General features: G+C 35.8%; 2 protein-coding genes across 2 annotated transcripts in view; one reads left to right on the top strand and one right to left on the bottom strand.

Moving 5' to 3' along the window:
* LOC108030712 (odorant receptor 42a) overlaps positions 1 to 18,263 on the top strand; it is a 105,590-nt gene that overhangs the window by 36,819 nt on the left and 50,508 nt on the right. The window lies entirely within an intron of this gene.
* Positions 1,078 to 11,404, bottom strand: LOC127011837 (uncharacterized). Its single transcript, XM_050890030.1, has 2 exons — positions 10,304 to 11,404; positions 1,078 to 2,002 (listed from the first exon to the last, which is right to left on the bottom strand). The coding sequence occupies exons 1-2, from the start codon at positions 11,360 to 11,362 to the stop codon at positions 1,991 to 1,993; spliced, it is 1,071 nt and encodes a 356-aa protein (XP_050745987.1). The 5' UTR covers positions 11,363 to 11,404; the 3' UTR covers positions 1,078 to 1,990.

The following is an 18,263-nucleotide window of genomic DNA, read 5'->3' on the forward strand; positions in this document are numbered from 1 at the left end:
GATTTTTACTATCAATGTATAACGCCATAGTTTCATTCATCGGATTATTTAGATGCAAGAATTAATCTGTAGACTTTAAAAGAGTTGGAGTTTTTGAAAATGAGCTTAACGGTAAAATCATGACAGACTTTGTAGGCCTGTGTTCAAAGGTTTATTGTTATGGAATATATCAATTTGAATCTTCATATAATAAAGCAGGAGTGAGTTCACGAACAACAAAATGTTTTTTATTTGGGATCCCAACATATGGTAATAAAACAATGTTAAGAACCAAAGCATGCAAAATAAATACATTGGATTATAAAACAATTCTGTGTGGCATCGTTTCTGGTCCTCAGCCTAGTGAGGTTCAGACTGCTGCTGGGGGTGATAAGAATCTTTCAGTTGTCCCACAAAGGAAGCAATTATTTGTTTTTAGATTCACCCAGATACAACATCTAAAGATGTTTTGGAAATTATAAGTGAAAAGTTCCCATCCTAGGATTTTGCAGTTGAACATTTTTTTTATGTTTTACTTTCTGAAAGCTTTTGGCTTAATGATGATTTAGTAATTAAAGAATTTGTTCCTTATAAACCAAGAACAATTAACAGAGCTGCCACATATCGATCTATGGAATTGACAATTTGCCTCCCATGCTCTGATATCCTCTCTCCTTTAGTTTCTCCAATTAAATGTAAACTATAATTAAATGTAACTATAATTAAAATAACCATATGAACTCTCAATATTAAGTGTGAAAGTGCCACTGAATTATTCTATATAGTGTTAAATACTTTTTTGAATGAATGCTTTCCTCAGAGGTTTCCTTCAAACCTAAACAGGCCTCCTTGACTTACCAAACCCCTTAAACCTTCAATACACCTTATACGCCTTTTTACCCCTAGAATTACCGAAAGCTCTCTCTTAACAGAAGCAACAACAAAGCCAATTTATTCTTCCGGTCCTGATGGACTTCGTGGTTGTGTGCTTAAGTTTTGTGCGTCACCCATTTGTAAACCGATTCATAAACATAAGTTGCCTATTTCATCGTCAGTTTTTCCAACTATCTGGAAGGACTCTTTTTATTATTCCTGAAAGAACGTCCGAATAAATACGTCTTTCTTTGTTGAGTTGATATTTCAAAACTGATTTTATTTAAGAATATGTTCTACTTAAATAGCTAACATGAGATTTACAACTATTCTTATCTTTAAGGGCGATAGAGGAGATAGCAATTACTCCGATCGCACTTATCCCTAAACATGTGGTGACCACTCGCAGGGGGTCATTTTACAACCATTTTATCTCGTTGTTTTAGGTATGCACACATGTGAGACATTTGGTGCGGCTACAATTCCGCTACCTAAATATACATTTGTATATATGCGTGTTCATGTTTGAACATACTGCCAAAGGCCGGCAAGAATGATATATTTTTAATATATGAATAGTTATGATTTAACGATTTAGTGGACTGTAATTATTTATTCAATTTTATTTTTTAAACTCAAATCTTGCTCTTTTTGTGCATATATATTTTTCAGCTTAGACATGTAATTCTCTTATAGCTTAACTCTAACATTGGTTTGATTTATTCTTTCTTAAATAATAAAATACTTCGTGTTCTGATGAACATTCTGCCAAAGGCCCGGGAAGCTTTACAATTATTTTTGACAATTGTGCAAACAACGGTTTAGTGGACTGTAAATTTATTATTTTTCAATACACATTTTTTTTTTTTAACTTAACTATTTTACTTTAAATTCCTTGCAACGGGCCTGCGAAAGTTATGGCTTGTAATCTTTGCCTAACAAAACATTTTTTTCACAAGGTATATTATAAAAATTCCCAAAACTATTAATGACAATATAAGACCAGCATGTCCGGAAATATGATGGAAATGTAAATCCTTTAATTGTGGATGGTTTTCTTTAAGCTCTTTAATTTCTTTCTTTAATTTATCAATTTCAATTGTATGATTTAATGGCGTTAACTTTAACGGATCCCACATTATTTTCGGAACTTCACTAACCTCTCCTATGTATGGTGTTGACAGTGTCTCTTCACTTTCCGATTGAATATTATGATGGGCTATAAACATTTTGTCATCCGTTCTTGCTGTACAATACGGTGCAATACTTAAAATCCCTTGCTCAGGCAGTTCAGACAACTCCATTTGAGACCCAGAACATTTTACTCTTATTTTAGTACCTATCGGAACCTTAAACAACCAACTACTTTTCTTTTCCAACTCTACCCAGTAACTTGTGGCATCCACTACTGTTTTGTATACACAATTCGAAGCTCTATTTGGTTTTAACGGCTGAACTTCACATGCGTTGTCATTCGCGGAGTTCCAGGGCCAACTTCCTTGGCATATCCTTTTATTTTGTTGCCATTTTTGACATTGATTTAAAGTTGCTTCGCTCATTATGTGATACGAATCGATTTCAAAATTATAAATTAAAAATTCGGAAGTTATGTGTACCATTATTATTTTATCTACATTCCTAATAGGCAACGGAATTAGTCTAAACAATTTAGACGGATGCCTACTGAACAAAGGCACTTTTGCAGTGATGATTAATTTATTCTCTATAAACAATCCTCTCGCTGTTAATAAGGTATATACCTCCTTTAGTTCCGTTCCTGATCTTTTCCCTGGAATTATTAGATTTTCCGACAGATTTTCCTGAATCTTGGCAATCTCAATTTTTAGCTGATTTGGCCTAAGTATGTTTGTGTTTAGTCTGCCGTGATTAATATCAATTAAAAGGCTTATAATCCCTGATTGAACTTTTTCACCTTCTTCAATCAAGGAGTGAAGCTGTTTAGTTATCATAAAGAATTTTATCGATTCTTTGTAAACATAGTAACTCTCTTTAAGAACTTCTGTCATGTTTTCAATTCTTACTTGCATACTTTTAAAATTAGCGTTAACATCCTCGGTTGTTCTTTTTAATAAATTAGTAGTTGAATCAACAACTGACGTTTGCTTTTGAACCAATTTATCCATGTTCCTCTGATTATCTAATAAGTTTTTCATATCTTCCTCTAACTGTTCCCTGTCATCTTCATCCATTATACCAAATAAAATATGATACAACGAACCTATAAACTCTAAGGGAGCACGTTTGGTTCTGGATCTTGGTTCCATCATAAATAATTTATTATTCTCTTCTAGTTCCATTAATTGGCTTTGCATATTATCCAAAACTAGATTGCATTGATCTTCGAAGCCATGAAGTTTTTCACAAACTCTTCTCATTTCCTTTATCAACGCTTTACCTTTATAAATCATTTTAAAATATGCCTCCATGTTATAATAAATCACCAAATTCCAAGACGTACTTACAATTTCTACATCTCCTAGGGGATCTAAATATATTGCCGCAGTGCTATTAATTCCTTGTACCTCAAACCCATCCTTTTTTGTTTTTATCGCTGCGGCACTTGACATCTGGCACAACAAAGCAAGCAAAACCAATATTACCATGCTACTAAGCTTAGATAACCTAGGGGAAACGCTTTTTATGGTCGGAGTTGCAGTTGCATCCTCTGCTTGCTGTACACCAATTAAAGGACAAATCTTGGTAATCGGTCTTGTAAATGATGCTTCTGAGGTTTTTACTTTGACAACCCTAACTTTATCGTCTCTACCTTTATGAACTTCCTCTACTTTTGCCATTGGCCATCTAGCTGGGTGACAATTTTCATCTTTTAAGAGCACTACCTGCCCCTTTTCTATATTTTGACTACCTTTTTTCCATTTATACCTCTGCTGCAACGTATATAAATAATCCTCCTTCCATTTGACCCAAAAATCTCTTCTCATTTTGCGAATTAACCTCCACCTATCCAGACTAGGAACCTTTTCATCATCATCTATTGACTCCACTATGTCCAACGTAGGTCGACCTATTAAGAAATGTCCGGGCGTTAGCACCTCATTATCATCGACATCTTCTCCCGTCGTATATAGCGGTCTAGAGTTTAGTACTGCTTCGATTTGGCATAATAAGGTTGACATTTCTTCGTATGTCAATATACTATCTCCAATGACTCTTTTTAAATGATATTTAACCGACTTAACACCTGCTTCCCAAATACCTCCAAAGTGAGGTCCTGCCGGCGGGATAAAATGCCATTGAATTTTTTCGGTTTCCTTTTCTGCAGCTACTCTGGAATTATATTGTATGGCTTTTAGTAATTCTTCATCTAATTTTCGTGCAGCTCCTACAAAATTAGTACCATTATCCGAATATATATTGGCACATTTTCCTCTTCTAGCTATAAATCTTTGTAATGCTGCTAGAAATGCATCAGAAGTTAAATCACTCACAACTTCTAAATGAATTGCCTTAGTTGCCATGCATACAAACACTGAAATATAACCTTTAAAAGTTTTTTGACCTCGATTTTTCGAACATTTTAGGTGATACGGCCCTGCATAGTCTATACCTGTATTTAAAAATGGGTATGCTACATTCACTCTGCACTTCGGCAGGTTACCCATTATTTGTTTACCTGTACATTGCCTATATCTCGCACAAGTGACACATTCTCTCAATACTTTCTTCAGAGAATCCCTTAACCTAAATATCCAATACTTCCTTTGGATTTGGTTTCTCATTAAATTGATTCCACCATGCATTGTCTCCTTATGAGCCTTTTCAATTAAAAGTCGTGACACGTGGCATTTATCTAATATTATCGGGTGCTTCACATCAAATCGTAACTTGCTATTTTGCAACCTACCACCTACCCTTAGAATACCATCTTTGTCTAAGAACGGATTCAGCCCTATAACCTTACTTTTCTGCTCTATTTCCTTATCGGCTCGTAAGCATAATATCTCTGCAATAAAATGTCGTTCCTGCTGTTTTTTAATAATTAATAATCGGGCCTTTTTTAATTCATTTATAGTCAGCCAATGTGGGTATGACATCTTCTTGACTTTCATGGCGATAAATCGTAATATCCAAGCTACGACCCGTTCCAACTTTTGAAAACTTGAATATTTATCCAGCAACTTAGAAATGGTGTCTTCGGATTTTACTATCACCGTATTTACTCTTACTTTATCATCTATTTGTAACTTGGGCCAGTTGTCCTCCGGTGTTGAGAGCCATTTGGGCCCATTCCACCACAGCGAACAATCTTTTAATTTTGTAGCACAGATGCCTCTTGAGGCAATATCTGCTGGGTTATCCTCAGATCTTACATGATTCCATGCTGTATCTTTTACTTTTAAAATTTCGTCAGTTCTACGTCTAATAAATTTATCCTTGCAGTTCTTATTTCGTATCCATCCTAATGTAATGGTAGAATCACTCCATGCAAAACTCGTTGTTATGCCAGGAATAGCTTCTTTCGTTCTACTCATCAATAGGCTCAAAAGATGGGCTGCGCAAAGTTCTAACTTAGGGATTGTCTTCCTATTTTTCTTAGGATTTACTTTACTTTTGCTTGCTATTAATGTAACGGATTCTCCTACTTTTGCATATACGACTGCTGCATACGCCTTTTCGGAAGCATCAGCGAATCCGTGTAGCTGAACCGTTATGCTAGTCTGCGTTTTTAACCACCTGGGAACCCTAATGTCTTCTAATGATTTTAAATTTTTCTCGTACAGATTCCACTCAGCTAAATCGTTAGTAGATAATTCTTTATCCCAATCGTTTTCTTCTAGCCAAAGCCTTTGCATAAATAATTTTCCCACTATAGTCACTGGCGACAACCATCCTAATGGATCATATATTCTTGCGAGGTTTGATAACACTAACCTCTTATTTATTTTTTTATTGTTTTTCAACTTAACTGCAAATTTAAACTCATCTTTAAAAGGTTCCCATTGAAGACCCAAAGTTTTAACTGATTCCGTTTCCTCTATGCTCAGTACTTTATTTTCACTCGCATTTTCAACTGTATCAATAATTTCTTTCTCATTGGAGATCCATTTTCTTAAATTCATTCCTACTTTCTCCAGCTCCATTGAAATCAGGCATACTATTTTCTTGGACTCTTCAATGCTGTCTGATCCAGTCATTAAATCATCCATATAGAAATCGTTTATAATCACATCTTTAATTGACTGATCCTGACATCGATTTCCTATCTCAGCTAACACCCTGGTTGCTAAATACGGAGCTGATGCCGTACCATATGTAACTGTGGTTAGCTTAAAATCTTTTATTTTGTTTTTGGGGGAATTTCTCCAAAGTATATGCAAATATTCTTGATCTTTTTCTGAAATATTAATTTGTCTGTACATTTTTTCAATGTCTGCTGAAACAACATACTGCCATTTACGCCATTTTAAAATGATATCGAAAATATCTTTTTGAACTCGAGGTCCAATCCACATAATGTCGTTAAGGCTTTTATTATTTGTTGTTTTTGCAGACGCATCAAAAACCACTCTTAACTTTGTTGTTAAGCTCTCATCCCTAATTACGGCTTGATGCGGCAAGTAATACTTTCCTTCAGACTTAGATTCGATCATATGACCTAAGTCTATATATTCAGTAATAAAGTTAGAATATTGTTGTTTTAGATTTTCATTTTTGCTTAATTTCTTCTCTAAATTTAAAAATCGTGCCATTGCTTGGTTTTTTGAGTCCCCTAAAACCTTATCGTCTTTAAAGGGCATTGATACTATATATCGACCTGATGAATCATTTTTTGTTGTTTTTATAAAATTTTCTTCGCATATCTGAAATTCTAAATCCTCTTTACTTTCTTCTTCTAATTCCCAAAACCTTTCCAAATCTGTACACTCGATCACAGTTGCCACTATTGTGTTACTGCCTTTTGATTTTGTGCAGCCTGACACTATCCACCCGAACTCAGTATTTTGACCTAGGAGTCCGTCTATTTTCTTAACTCCTCTTTTAAAAATGTGCGCGTTTAGATCTGCACCTATTATTAGGTCTACTCTACTTGGCTTATGAAATTCGGGATCAGCATGTCGGTATTTGTCCCACTTTGTCGTGTCAATCTTAACCGCTTGTACTGATAGTGCCTTCATTAATTTTGGAAGAATAATTGCATCTACTTTCAAATTATTTTTATTCTCTTGATTTGTTTTTATTTGCAAGCTAACTTTGTGCCTTGAACTGCATGTTTTTACTGAGGAAACTCCACTAATCTCCGTATAATTTTTAATTTTTGGTAATTGGAGAATTTGTGAAGCTTCCTCTGAAATTATAGTACTTTGAGACCCACTGTCAATCAAAGCCCTTAATTTTTCATAGCCTCCATTTTTTGATTTGACCTCAATTATGGCTGTGGCTAATAATACGTTCTCCGTTGTCCTGCATGTGTTCACTTTTTCTGGAACTTTAACATGAAGCAACGTATGGTGAGGTTTGTTGCAAGTCAAGCAAAGCTGCTCGCTTGTGCATCTCTTAAAACTCTTATGTTTTAAACATTTTGTACAAATTTGATTTTTTCTTGCCCAGTCAGTTCTCTCTGCTGGGTTCATTCTTTTAAATTTGAAGCACTGGACTAAATAATGTCCCGGTAATTTACAACACGCACAATTTTCGCTGTTATTATTCTGCGTTGTATTTACCACTTTCTTTACAGGTTTCTCTCCCTGTGACAATGATGATATGGAATTGAGCCTTTGCTCTAAAAATTCCATCACATCCGAAAGCGCTTGGATTTCTTTTGTCTTTTTGACATGACTTTCATATAAATTTAATGATTCTTTATTAAATTTCCGAAGGATTATGTGGGCGAAAATGGCATCCACCTCTTCGGACAATTGTGCCTTCAATTTCATAATATATATTGACTCATTAATTGAGTCAATGAACTTTTTAATCTGCCTATCCGATTCTAAATTTAAATTGGGCATATCCAAAAGCCTATTCATATGTTCCGAGAATATCTTTCTTTTATTCTCGAAACGCTTGGTTAAAAATTCCCAAGTGGCTTCATAATTTTCGCCCCCGCCTAACAATAAATGAGTGACAACACTCCTGGCTTCACCTTTTAAGGCTGACTTTAAATAATTAAATTTAAGAGATGGACTTAAATCCTCTCTTGAGTGGATTAGCTCTGTGAAAAGTTCGTAAAACAGATCCCACTCTTTGGAATCACCAAAAAATGTGGGAATCTGTATTTTAGGCAGGGTTGGTAATTCCTCTGCCTTCACCACCATCGACACGTCAGCATGTCTATTGACTACGCTGGATCGATTTTTAATGGCCGTTAGTATATTTTGCGTATCAAACTCGATATCGCTTATTATGTCGTCAAACACAGAACTCTCGAAATAGGTATTACCCTGTTCAATTAGGTTCTGTATTTTACTCCATAGAAACTCAATTTTGTTTTTCCTTATCGTAAGGAAATCTGGACTATTGTCTATGAGAGTAGACGTCTCATCTAAGTATGCTTTCAAAATGCCTACCTGACTTCGAAATGTCTGCTCTATCCTGGACGCGTTTGAAGTGCCTGGCAACTCGATCTCTATTTCCATATTTTTGGTCTTTGAAACGTTTGCCGTGGGAATAACCTGTCCCTCTGGCTTATTTGTCTGAGACTCTTTTTCAACCCTTAATTTTATCTGAGCCAACACCATCATAATGATATCATACTGCTTGGTATTAAAATACTCATGATCGACAACGCCGATCTTTAAAAGGGCAGTATGGTTAGTAATAAAGAGTTTTTGAAGCTCTTCTAATCGTCCTACGTCTAGCTCCGTTAGCCCTATTTTTGCCTCTAAACGTCTTATTTCCAAAATAATCCCGGACTGCTTCTTTAGCAAATCTATCGTTTTTTCCGAAATCATTATTATTATTTTCTTAGGAATATATGTATATGTAAAAAAAAAAAAAATTTATTGTGACTTAGCTGCTTCCGTTGCCGTCGCCAGAGTAGTCGTTTTTTGCTGTTGCTGCTAAGGTCGCCGCCGCTTGTCCAGTCGCCGCTCTTCGTTGCAGCGGTATTTTTTGTTGCTGTTGTTGCTGCTGAAGTCGCCGCTGCTTGTCCTGTTACCGCTCTGTCGTTGCAGCTGAAGGTGCTGCGTCGCTGGTTTTTTTTTTTTTCGTTTAAATGCTTAATTGCATTTATTTCCCGCACAATGTCGCTGATGTTTAAGGGCCTCAAGCACGCCTTACACGACACTGTTAATTTTTTAAGCTACCTTTAGTTTATTTCTACCAGAAGGTGCTTTTTTTTGTTATATGTATCTCTGTTCCTTACCTCGGGTGGGGGGTAACAAGAGATTTTTTTTATTTTCGCTACCTTAAGCTGCGTGTGTCTAGCACTACATACAGACTTTCAGGTGCTGGTTGATCACTCTGAACCTCTTACCACAGGGGGGAAAGTTGCAGAGTTTCGAAGGATCAAAATGATCGGCTCGATTGACCAAAATGAAAGAACGTCCGAATAAATACGTCTTTCTTTGTTGAGTTGATATTTCAAAACTGATTTTATTTAAGAATATGTTCTACTTAAATAGCTAACATGAGATTTACAACTATTCTTATCTTTAAGGGCGATAGAGGAGATAGCAATTACTCCGATCGCACTTATCCCTAAACATGTGGTGACCACTCGCAGGGGGTCATTTTACAACCATTTTATCTCGTTGTTTTAGGTATGCACACATGTGAGACATTTGGTGCGGCTACAATTCCGCTACCTAAATATACATTTGTATATATGCGTGTTCATGTTTGAACATACTGCCAAAGGCCGGCAAGAATGATATATTTTTAATATATGAATAGTTATGATTTAACGATTTAGTGGACTGTAATTATTTATTCAATTTTGATTTTTTAAACTCAAATCTTGCTCTTTTTGTGCATATATATTTTTCAGCTTAGACATGTAATTCTCTTATAGCTTAACTCTAACATTGGTTTGATTTATTCTTTCTTAAATAATAAAATACTTCGTGTTCTGATGAACATTCTGCCAAAGGCCCGGGAAGCTTTACAATTATTTTTGACAATTGTGCAAACAACGGTTTAGTGGACTGTAAATTTATTATTTTTCAATACACATTTTTTTTTTTTTAACTTAACTATTTTACTTTAAATTCCTTGCAACGGGCCTGCGAAAGTTATGGCTTGTAATCTTTGCCTAACAAAACATTTTTTTCACAAGGTATATTATAAAAATTCCCAAAACTATTAATGACAATATAAGACCAGCATGTCCGGAAATATGATGGAAATGTAAATCCTTTAATTGTGGATGGTTTTCTTTAAGCTCTTTAATTTCTTTCTTTAATTTATCAATTTCAATTGTATGATTTAATGGCGTTAACTTTAACGGATCCCACATTATTTTCGGAACTTCACTAACCTCTCCTATGTATGGTGTTGACAGTGTCTCTTCACTTTCCGATTGAATATTATGATGGGCTATAAACATTTTGTCATCCGTTCTTGCTGTACAATACGGTGCAATACTTAAAATCCCTTGCTCAGGCAGTTCAGACAACTCCATTTGAGACCCAGAACATTTTACTCTTATTTTAGTACCTATCGGAACCTTAAACAACCAACTACTTTTCTTTTCCAACTCTACCCAGTAACTTGTGGCATCCACTACTGTTTTGTATACACAATTCGAAGCTCTATTTGGTTTTAACGGCTGAACTTCACATGCGTTGTCATTCGCGGAGTTCCAGGGCCAACTTCCTTGGCATATCCTTTTATTTTGTTGCCATTTTTGACATTGATTTAAAGTTGCTTCGCTCATTATGTGATACGAATCGATTTCAAAATTATAAATTAAAAATTCGGAAGTTATGTGTACCATTATTATTTTATCTACATTCCTAATAGGCAACGGAATTAGTCTAAACAATTTAGACGGATGCCTACTGAACAAAGGCACTTTTGCAGTGATGATTAATTTATTCTCTATAAACAATCCTCTCGCTGTTAATAAGGTATATACCTCCTTTAGTTCCGTTCCTGATCTTTTCCCTGGAATTATTAGATTTTCCGACAGATTTTCCTGAATCTTGGCAATCTCAATTTTTAGCTGATTTGGCCTAAGTATGTTTGTGTTTAGTCTGCCGTGATTAATATCAATTAAAAGGCTTATAATCCCTGATTGAACTTTTTCACCTTCTTCAATCAAGGAGTGAAGCTGTTTAGTTATCATAAAGAATTTTATCGATTCTTTGTAAACATAGTAACTCTCTTTAAGAACTTCTGTCATGTTTTCAATTCTTACTTGCATACTTTTAAAATTAGCGTTAACATCCTCGGTTGTTCTTTTTAATAAATTAGTAGTTGAATCAACAACTGACGTTTGCTTTTGAACCAATTTATCCATGTTCCTCTGATTATCTAATAAGTTTTTCATATCTTCCTCTAACTGTTCCCTGTCATCTTCATCCATTATACCAAATAAAATATGATACAACGAACCTATAAACTCTAAGGGAGCACGTTTGGTTCTGGATTTTGGTTCCATCATAAATAATTTATTATTCTCTTCTAGTTCCATTAATTGGCTTTGCATATTATCCAAAACTAGATTGCATTGATCTTCGAAGCCATGAAGTTTTTCACAAACTCTTCTCATTTCCTTTATCAACGCTTTACCTTTATAAATCATTTTAAAATATGCCTCCATGTTATAATAAATCACCAAATTCCAAGACGTACTTACAATTTCTACATCTCCTAGGGGATCTAAATATATTGCCGCAGTGCTATTAATTCCTTGTACCTCAAACCCATCCTTTTTTGTTTTTATCGCTGCGGCACTTGACATCTGGCACAACAAAGCAAGCAAAACCAATATTACCATGCTACTAAGCTTAGATAACCTAGGGGAAACGCTTTTTATGGTCGGAGTTGCAGTTGCATCCTCTGCTTGCTGTACACCAATTAAAGGACAAATCTTGGTAATCGGTCTTGTAAATGATGCTTCTGAGGTTTTTACTTTGACAACCCTAACTTTATCGTCTCTACCTTTATGAACTTCCTCTACTTTTGCCATTGGCCATCTAGCTGGGTGACAATTTTCATCTTTTAAGAGCACTACCTGCCCCTTTTCTATATTTTGACTACCTTTTTTCCATTTATACCTCTGCTGCAACGTATATAAATAATCCTCCTTCCATTTGACCCAAAAATCTCTTCTCATTTTGCGAATTAACCTCCACCTATCCAGACTAGGAACCTTTTCATCATCATCTATTGACTCCACTATGTCCAACGTAGGTCGACCTATTAAGAAATGTCCGGGCGTTAGCACCTCATTATCATCGACATCTTCTCCCGTCGTATATAGCGGTCTAGAGTTTAGTACTGCTTCGATTTGGCATAATAAGGTTGACATTTCTTCGTATGTCAATATACTATCTCCAATGACTCTTTTTAAATGATATTTAACCGACTTAACACCTGCTTCCCAAATACCTTCAAAGTGAGGTCCTGCCGGCGGGATAAAATGCCATTGAATTTTTTCGGTTTCCTTTTCTGCAGCTACTCTGGAATTATATTGTATGGCTTTTAGTAATTCTTCATCTAATTTTCGTGCAGCTCCTACAAAATTAGTACCATTATCCGAATATATATTGGCACATTTTCCTCTTCTAGCTATAAATCTTTGTAATGCTGCTAGAAATGCATCAGAAGTTAAATCACTCACAACTTCTAAATGAATTGCCTTAGTTGCCATGCATACAAACACTGAAATATAACCTTTAAAAGTTTTTTGACCTCGATTTTTCGAACATTTTAGGTGATACGGCCCTGCATAGTCTATACCTGTATTTAAAAATGGGTATGCTACATTCACTCTGCACTTCGGCAGGTTACCCATTATTTGTTTACCTGTACATTGCCTATATCTCGCACAAGTGACACATTCTCTCAATACTTTCTTCAGAGAATCCCTTAACCTAAATATCCAATACTTCCTTTGGATTTGGTTTCTCATTAAATTGATTCCACCATGCATTGTCTCCTTATGAGCCTTTTCAATTAAAAGTCGTGACACGTGGCATTTATCTAATATTATCGGGTGCTTCACATCAAATCGTAACTTGCTATTTTGCAACCTACCACCTACCCTTAGAATACCATCTTTGTCTAAGAACGGATTCAGCCCTATAACCTTACTTTTCTGCTCTATTTCCTTATCGGCTCGTAAGCATAATATCTCTGCAATAAAATGTCGTTCCTGCTGTTTTTTAATAATTAATAATCGGGCCTTTTTTAATTCATTTATAGTCAGCCAATGTGGGTATGACATCTTCTTGACTTTCATGGCGATAAATCGTAATATCCAAGCTACGACCCGTTCCAACTTTTGAAAACTTGAATATTTATCCAGCAACTTAGAAATGGTGTCTTCGGATTTTACTATCACCGTATTTACTCTTACTTTATCATCTATTTGTAACTTGGGCCAGTTGTCCTCCGGTGTTGAGAGCCATTTGGGCCCATTCCACCACAGCGAACAATCTTTTAATTTTGTAGCACAGATGCCTCTTGAGGCAATATCTGCTGGGTTATCCTCAGATCTTACATGATTCCATGCTGTATCTTTTACTTTTAAAATTTCGTCAGTTCTACGTCTAATAAATTTATCCTTGCAGTTCTTATTTCGTATCCATCCTAATGTAATGGTAGAATCACTCCATGCAAAACTCGTTGTTATGCCAGGAATAGCTTCTTTCGTTCTACTCATCAATAGGCTCAAAAGATGGGCTGCGCAAAGTTCTAACTTAGGGATTGTCTTCCTATTTTTCTTAGGATTTACTTTACTTTTGCTTGCTATTAATGTAACGGATTCTCCTACTTTTGCATATACGACTGCTGCATACGCCTTTTCGGAAGCATCAGCGAATCCGTGTAGCTGAACCGTTATGCTAGTCTGCGTTTTTAACCACCTGGGAACCCTAATGTCTTCTAATGATTTTAAATTTTTCTCGTACAGATTCCACTCAGCTAAATCGTTAGTAGATAATTCTTTATCCCAATCGTTTTCTTCTAGCCAAAGCCTTTGCATAAATAATTTTCCCACTATAGTCACTGGCGACAACCATCCTAATGGATCATATATTCTTGCGAGGTTTGATAACACTAACCTCTTATTTATTTTTTTATTGTTTTTCAACTTAACTGCAAATTTAAACTCATCTTTAAAAGGTTCCCATTGAAGACCCAAAGTTTTAACTGATTCCGTTTCCTCTATGCTCAGTACTTTATTTTCACTCGCATTTTCAACTGTATCAATAATTTCTTTCTCATTGGAGATCCATTTTCTTAAATTCATTCCTACTTTCTCCAGCTCCATTGAAATCAGGCATACTATTTTCTTGGACTCTTCAATGCTGTCTGATCCAGTCATTAAATCATCCATATAGAAATCGTTTATAATCACATCTTTAATTGACTGATCCTGACATCGATTTCCTATCTCAGCTAACACCCTGGTTGCTAAATACGGAGCTGATGCCGTACCATATGTAACTGTGGTTAGCTTAAAATCTTTTATTTTGTTTTTGGGGGAATTTCTCCAAAGTATATGCAAATATTCTTGATCTTTTTCTGAAATATTAATTTGTCTGTACATTTTTTCAATGTCTGCTGAAACAACATACTGCCATTTACGCCATTTTAAAATGATATCGAAAATATCTTTTTGAACTCGAGGTCCAATCCACATAATGTCGTTAAGGCTTTTATTATTTGTTGTTTTTGCAGACGCATCAAAAACCACTCTTAACTTTGTTGTTAAGCTCTCATCCCTAATTACGGCTTGATGCGGCAAGTAATACTTTCCTTCAGACTTAGATTCGATCATATGACCTAAGTCTATATATTCAGTAATAAAGTTAGAATATTGTTGTTTTAGATTTTCATTTTTGCTTAATTTCTTCTCTAAATTTAAAAATCGTGCCATTGCTTGGTTTTTTGAGTCCCCTAAAACCTTATCGTCTTTAAAGGGCATTGATACTATATATCGACCTGATGAATCATTTTTTGTTGTTTTTATAAAATTTTCTTCGCATATCTGAAATTCTAAATCCTCTTTACTTTCTTCTTCTAATTCCCAAAACCTTTCCAAATCTGTACACTCGATCACAGTTGCCACTATTGTGTTACTGCCTTTTGATTTTGTGCAGCCTGACACTATCCACCCGAACTCAGTATTTTGACCTAGGAGTCCGTCTATTTTCTTAACTCCTCTTTTAAAAATGTGCGCGTTTAGATCTGCACCTATTATTAGGTCTACTCTACTTGGCTTATGAAATTCGGGATCAGCAAGTCGGTATTTGTCCCACTTTGTCGTGTCAATCTTAACCGCTTGTACTGATAGTGCCTTCATTAATTTTGGAAGAATAATTGCATCTACTTTCAAATTATTTTTATTCTCTTGATTTGTTTTTATTTGCAAGCTAACTTTGTGCCTTGAACTGCATGTTTTTACTGAGGAAACTCCACTAATCTCCGTATAATTTTTAATTTTTGGTAATTGGAGAATTTGTGAAGCTTCCTCTGAAATTATAGTACTTTGAGACCCACTGTCAATCAAAGCCCTTAATTTTTCATAGCCTCCATTTTTTGATTTGACCTCAATTATGGCTGTGGCTAATAATACGTTCTCCGTTGTCCTGCATGTGTTCACTTTTTCTGGAACTTTAACATGAAGCAACGTATGGTGAGGTTTGTTGCAAGTCAAGCAAAGCTGCTCGCTTGTGCATCTCTTAAAACTCTTATGTTTTAAACATTTTGTACAAATTTGATTTTTTCTTGCCCAGTCAGTTCTCTCTGCTGGGTTCATTCTTTTAAATTTGAAGCACTGGACTAAATAATGTCCCGGTAATTTACAACACGCACAATTTTCGCTGTTATTATTCTGCGTTGTATTTACCACTTTCTTTACAGGTTTCTCTCCCTGTGACAATGATGATATGGAATTGAGCCTTTGCTCTAAAAATTCCATCACATCCGAAAGCGCTTGGATTTCTTTTGTCTTTTTGACATGACTTTCATATAAATTTAATGATTCTTTATTAAATTTCCGAAGGATTATGTGGGCGAAAATGGCATCCACCTCTTCGGACAATTGTGCCTTCAATTTCATAATATATATTGACTCATTAATTGAGTCAATGAACTTTTTAATCTGCCTATCCGATTCTAAATTTAAATTGGGCATATCCAAAAGCCTATTCATATGTTCCGAGAATATCTTTCTTTTATTCTCGAAACGCTTGGTTAAAAATTCCCAAGTGGCTTCATAATTTTCGCCCCCGCCTAACAATAAATGAGTGACAACACTCCTGGCTTCACCTTTTAAGGCTGACTTTAAATAATTAAATTTAAGAGATGGACTTAAATCCTCTCTTGAGTGGATTAGCTCTGTGAAAAGTTCGTAAAACAGATCCCACTCTTTGGAATCACCAAAAAATGTGGGAATCTGTATTTTAGGCAGGGTTGGTAATTCCTCTGCCTTCACCACCATCGACACGTCAGCATGTCTATTGACTACGCTGGATCGATTTTTAATGGCCGTTAGTATATTTTGCGTATCAAACTCGATATCGCTTATTATGTCGTCAAACACAGAACTCTCGAAATAGGTATTACCCTGTTCAATTCTGTATTTTACTCCATAGAAACTCAATTTTGTTTTTCCTTATCGTAAGGAAATCTGGACTATTGTCTATGAGAGTAGACGTCTCATCTAAGTATGCTTTCAAAATGCCTACCTGACTTCGAAATGTCTGCTCTATCCTGGACGCGTTTGAAGTGCCTGGCAACTCGATCTCTATTTCCATATTTTTGGTCTTTGAAACGTTTGCCGTGGGAATAACCTGTCCCTCTGGCTTATTTGTCTGAGACTCTTTTTCAACCCTTAATTTTATCTGAGCCAACACCATCATAATGATATCATACTGCTTGGTATTAAAATACTCATGATCGACAACGCCGATCTTTAAAAGGGCAGTATGGTTAGTAATAAAGAGTTTTTGAAGCTCTTCTAATCGTCCTACGTCTAGCTCCGTTAGCCCTATTTTTGCCTCTAAACGTCTTATTTCCAAAATAATCCCGGACTGCTTCTTTAGCAAATCTATCGTTTTTTCCGAAATCATTATTATTATTTTCTTAGGAATATATGTATATGTAAAAAAAAAAAAAATTTATTGTGACTTAGCTGCTTCCGTTGCCGTCGCCAGAGTAGTCGTTTTTTGCTGTTGCTGCTAAGGTCGCCGCCGCTTGTCCAGTCGCCGCTCTTCGTTGCAGCGGTATTTTTTGTTGCTGTTGTTGCTGCTGAAGTCGCCGCTGCTTGTCCTGTTACCGCTCTGTCGTTGCAGCTGAAGGTGCTGCGTCGCTGGTTTTTTTTTTTTTTCGTTTAAATGCTTAATTGCATTTATTTCCCGCACAATGTCGCTGATGTTTAAGGGCCTCAAGCACGCCTTACACGACACTGTTAATTTTTTAAGCTACCTTTAGTTTATTTCTACCAGAAGGTGCTTTTTTTTGTTATATGTATCTCTGTTCCTTACCTCGGGTGGGGGGTAACAAGAGATTTTTTTTATTTTCGCTACCTTAAGCTGCGTGTGTCTAGCACTACATACAGACTTTCAGGTGCTGGTTGATCACTCTGAACCTCTTACCACAGGGGGGAAAGTTGCAGAGTTTCGAAGGATCAAAATGATCGGCTCGATTGACCAAAATGAAAGAACGTCCGAATAAATACGTCTTTCTTTGTTGAGTTGATATTTCAAAACTGATTTTATTTAAGAATATGTTCTACTTAAATAGCTAACATGAGATTTACAACTATTCTTATCTTTAAGGGCGATAGAGGAGATAGCAATTACTCCGATCGCACTTATCCCTAAACATGTGGTGACCACTCGCAGGGGGTCATTTTACAACCTTTTTATCTCGTTGTTTTAGGTATGCACACATGTGAGACATTTGGTGCGGCTACAATTCCGCTACCTAAATATACATTTGTATATATGCGTGTTCATGTTTGAACAATTCCACTTCATAAAAGCGCTTTTACTGGCAGACGAACATAGCTAGATCGCCTCTGCTAGTGATCCTGATCAAGAATATATATACTTTATGGAGTCGGAAACGTTTCCTTCTACCTAATACATAATGTCCGACGAATCTAGTATAAAAAGGTTAGTTAAAGCTCAAAGTTGGGATGAAGCATACAGATTCTAGGGCCCCAGCGGAGTGCCATGCAGACTCTAAGGCTCACAAGCTTATATATTTTGTTTCTATTATTAATATCTACCTTCATGTCCAATTCGACG

Source organism: Drosophila biarmipes, unplaced genomic scaffold (genome assembly GCF_025231255.1).
Source record: "Drosophila biarmipes strain raj3 unplaced genomic scaffold, RU_DBia_V1.1 ptg000015l, whole genome shotgun sequence".
Classification (NCBI taxonomy): Eukaryota; Metazoa; Arthropoda; class Insecta; order Diptera; family Drosophilidae; genus Drosophila; species Drosophila biarmipes.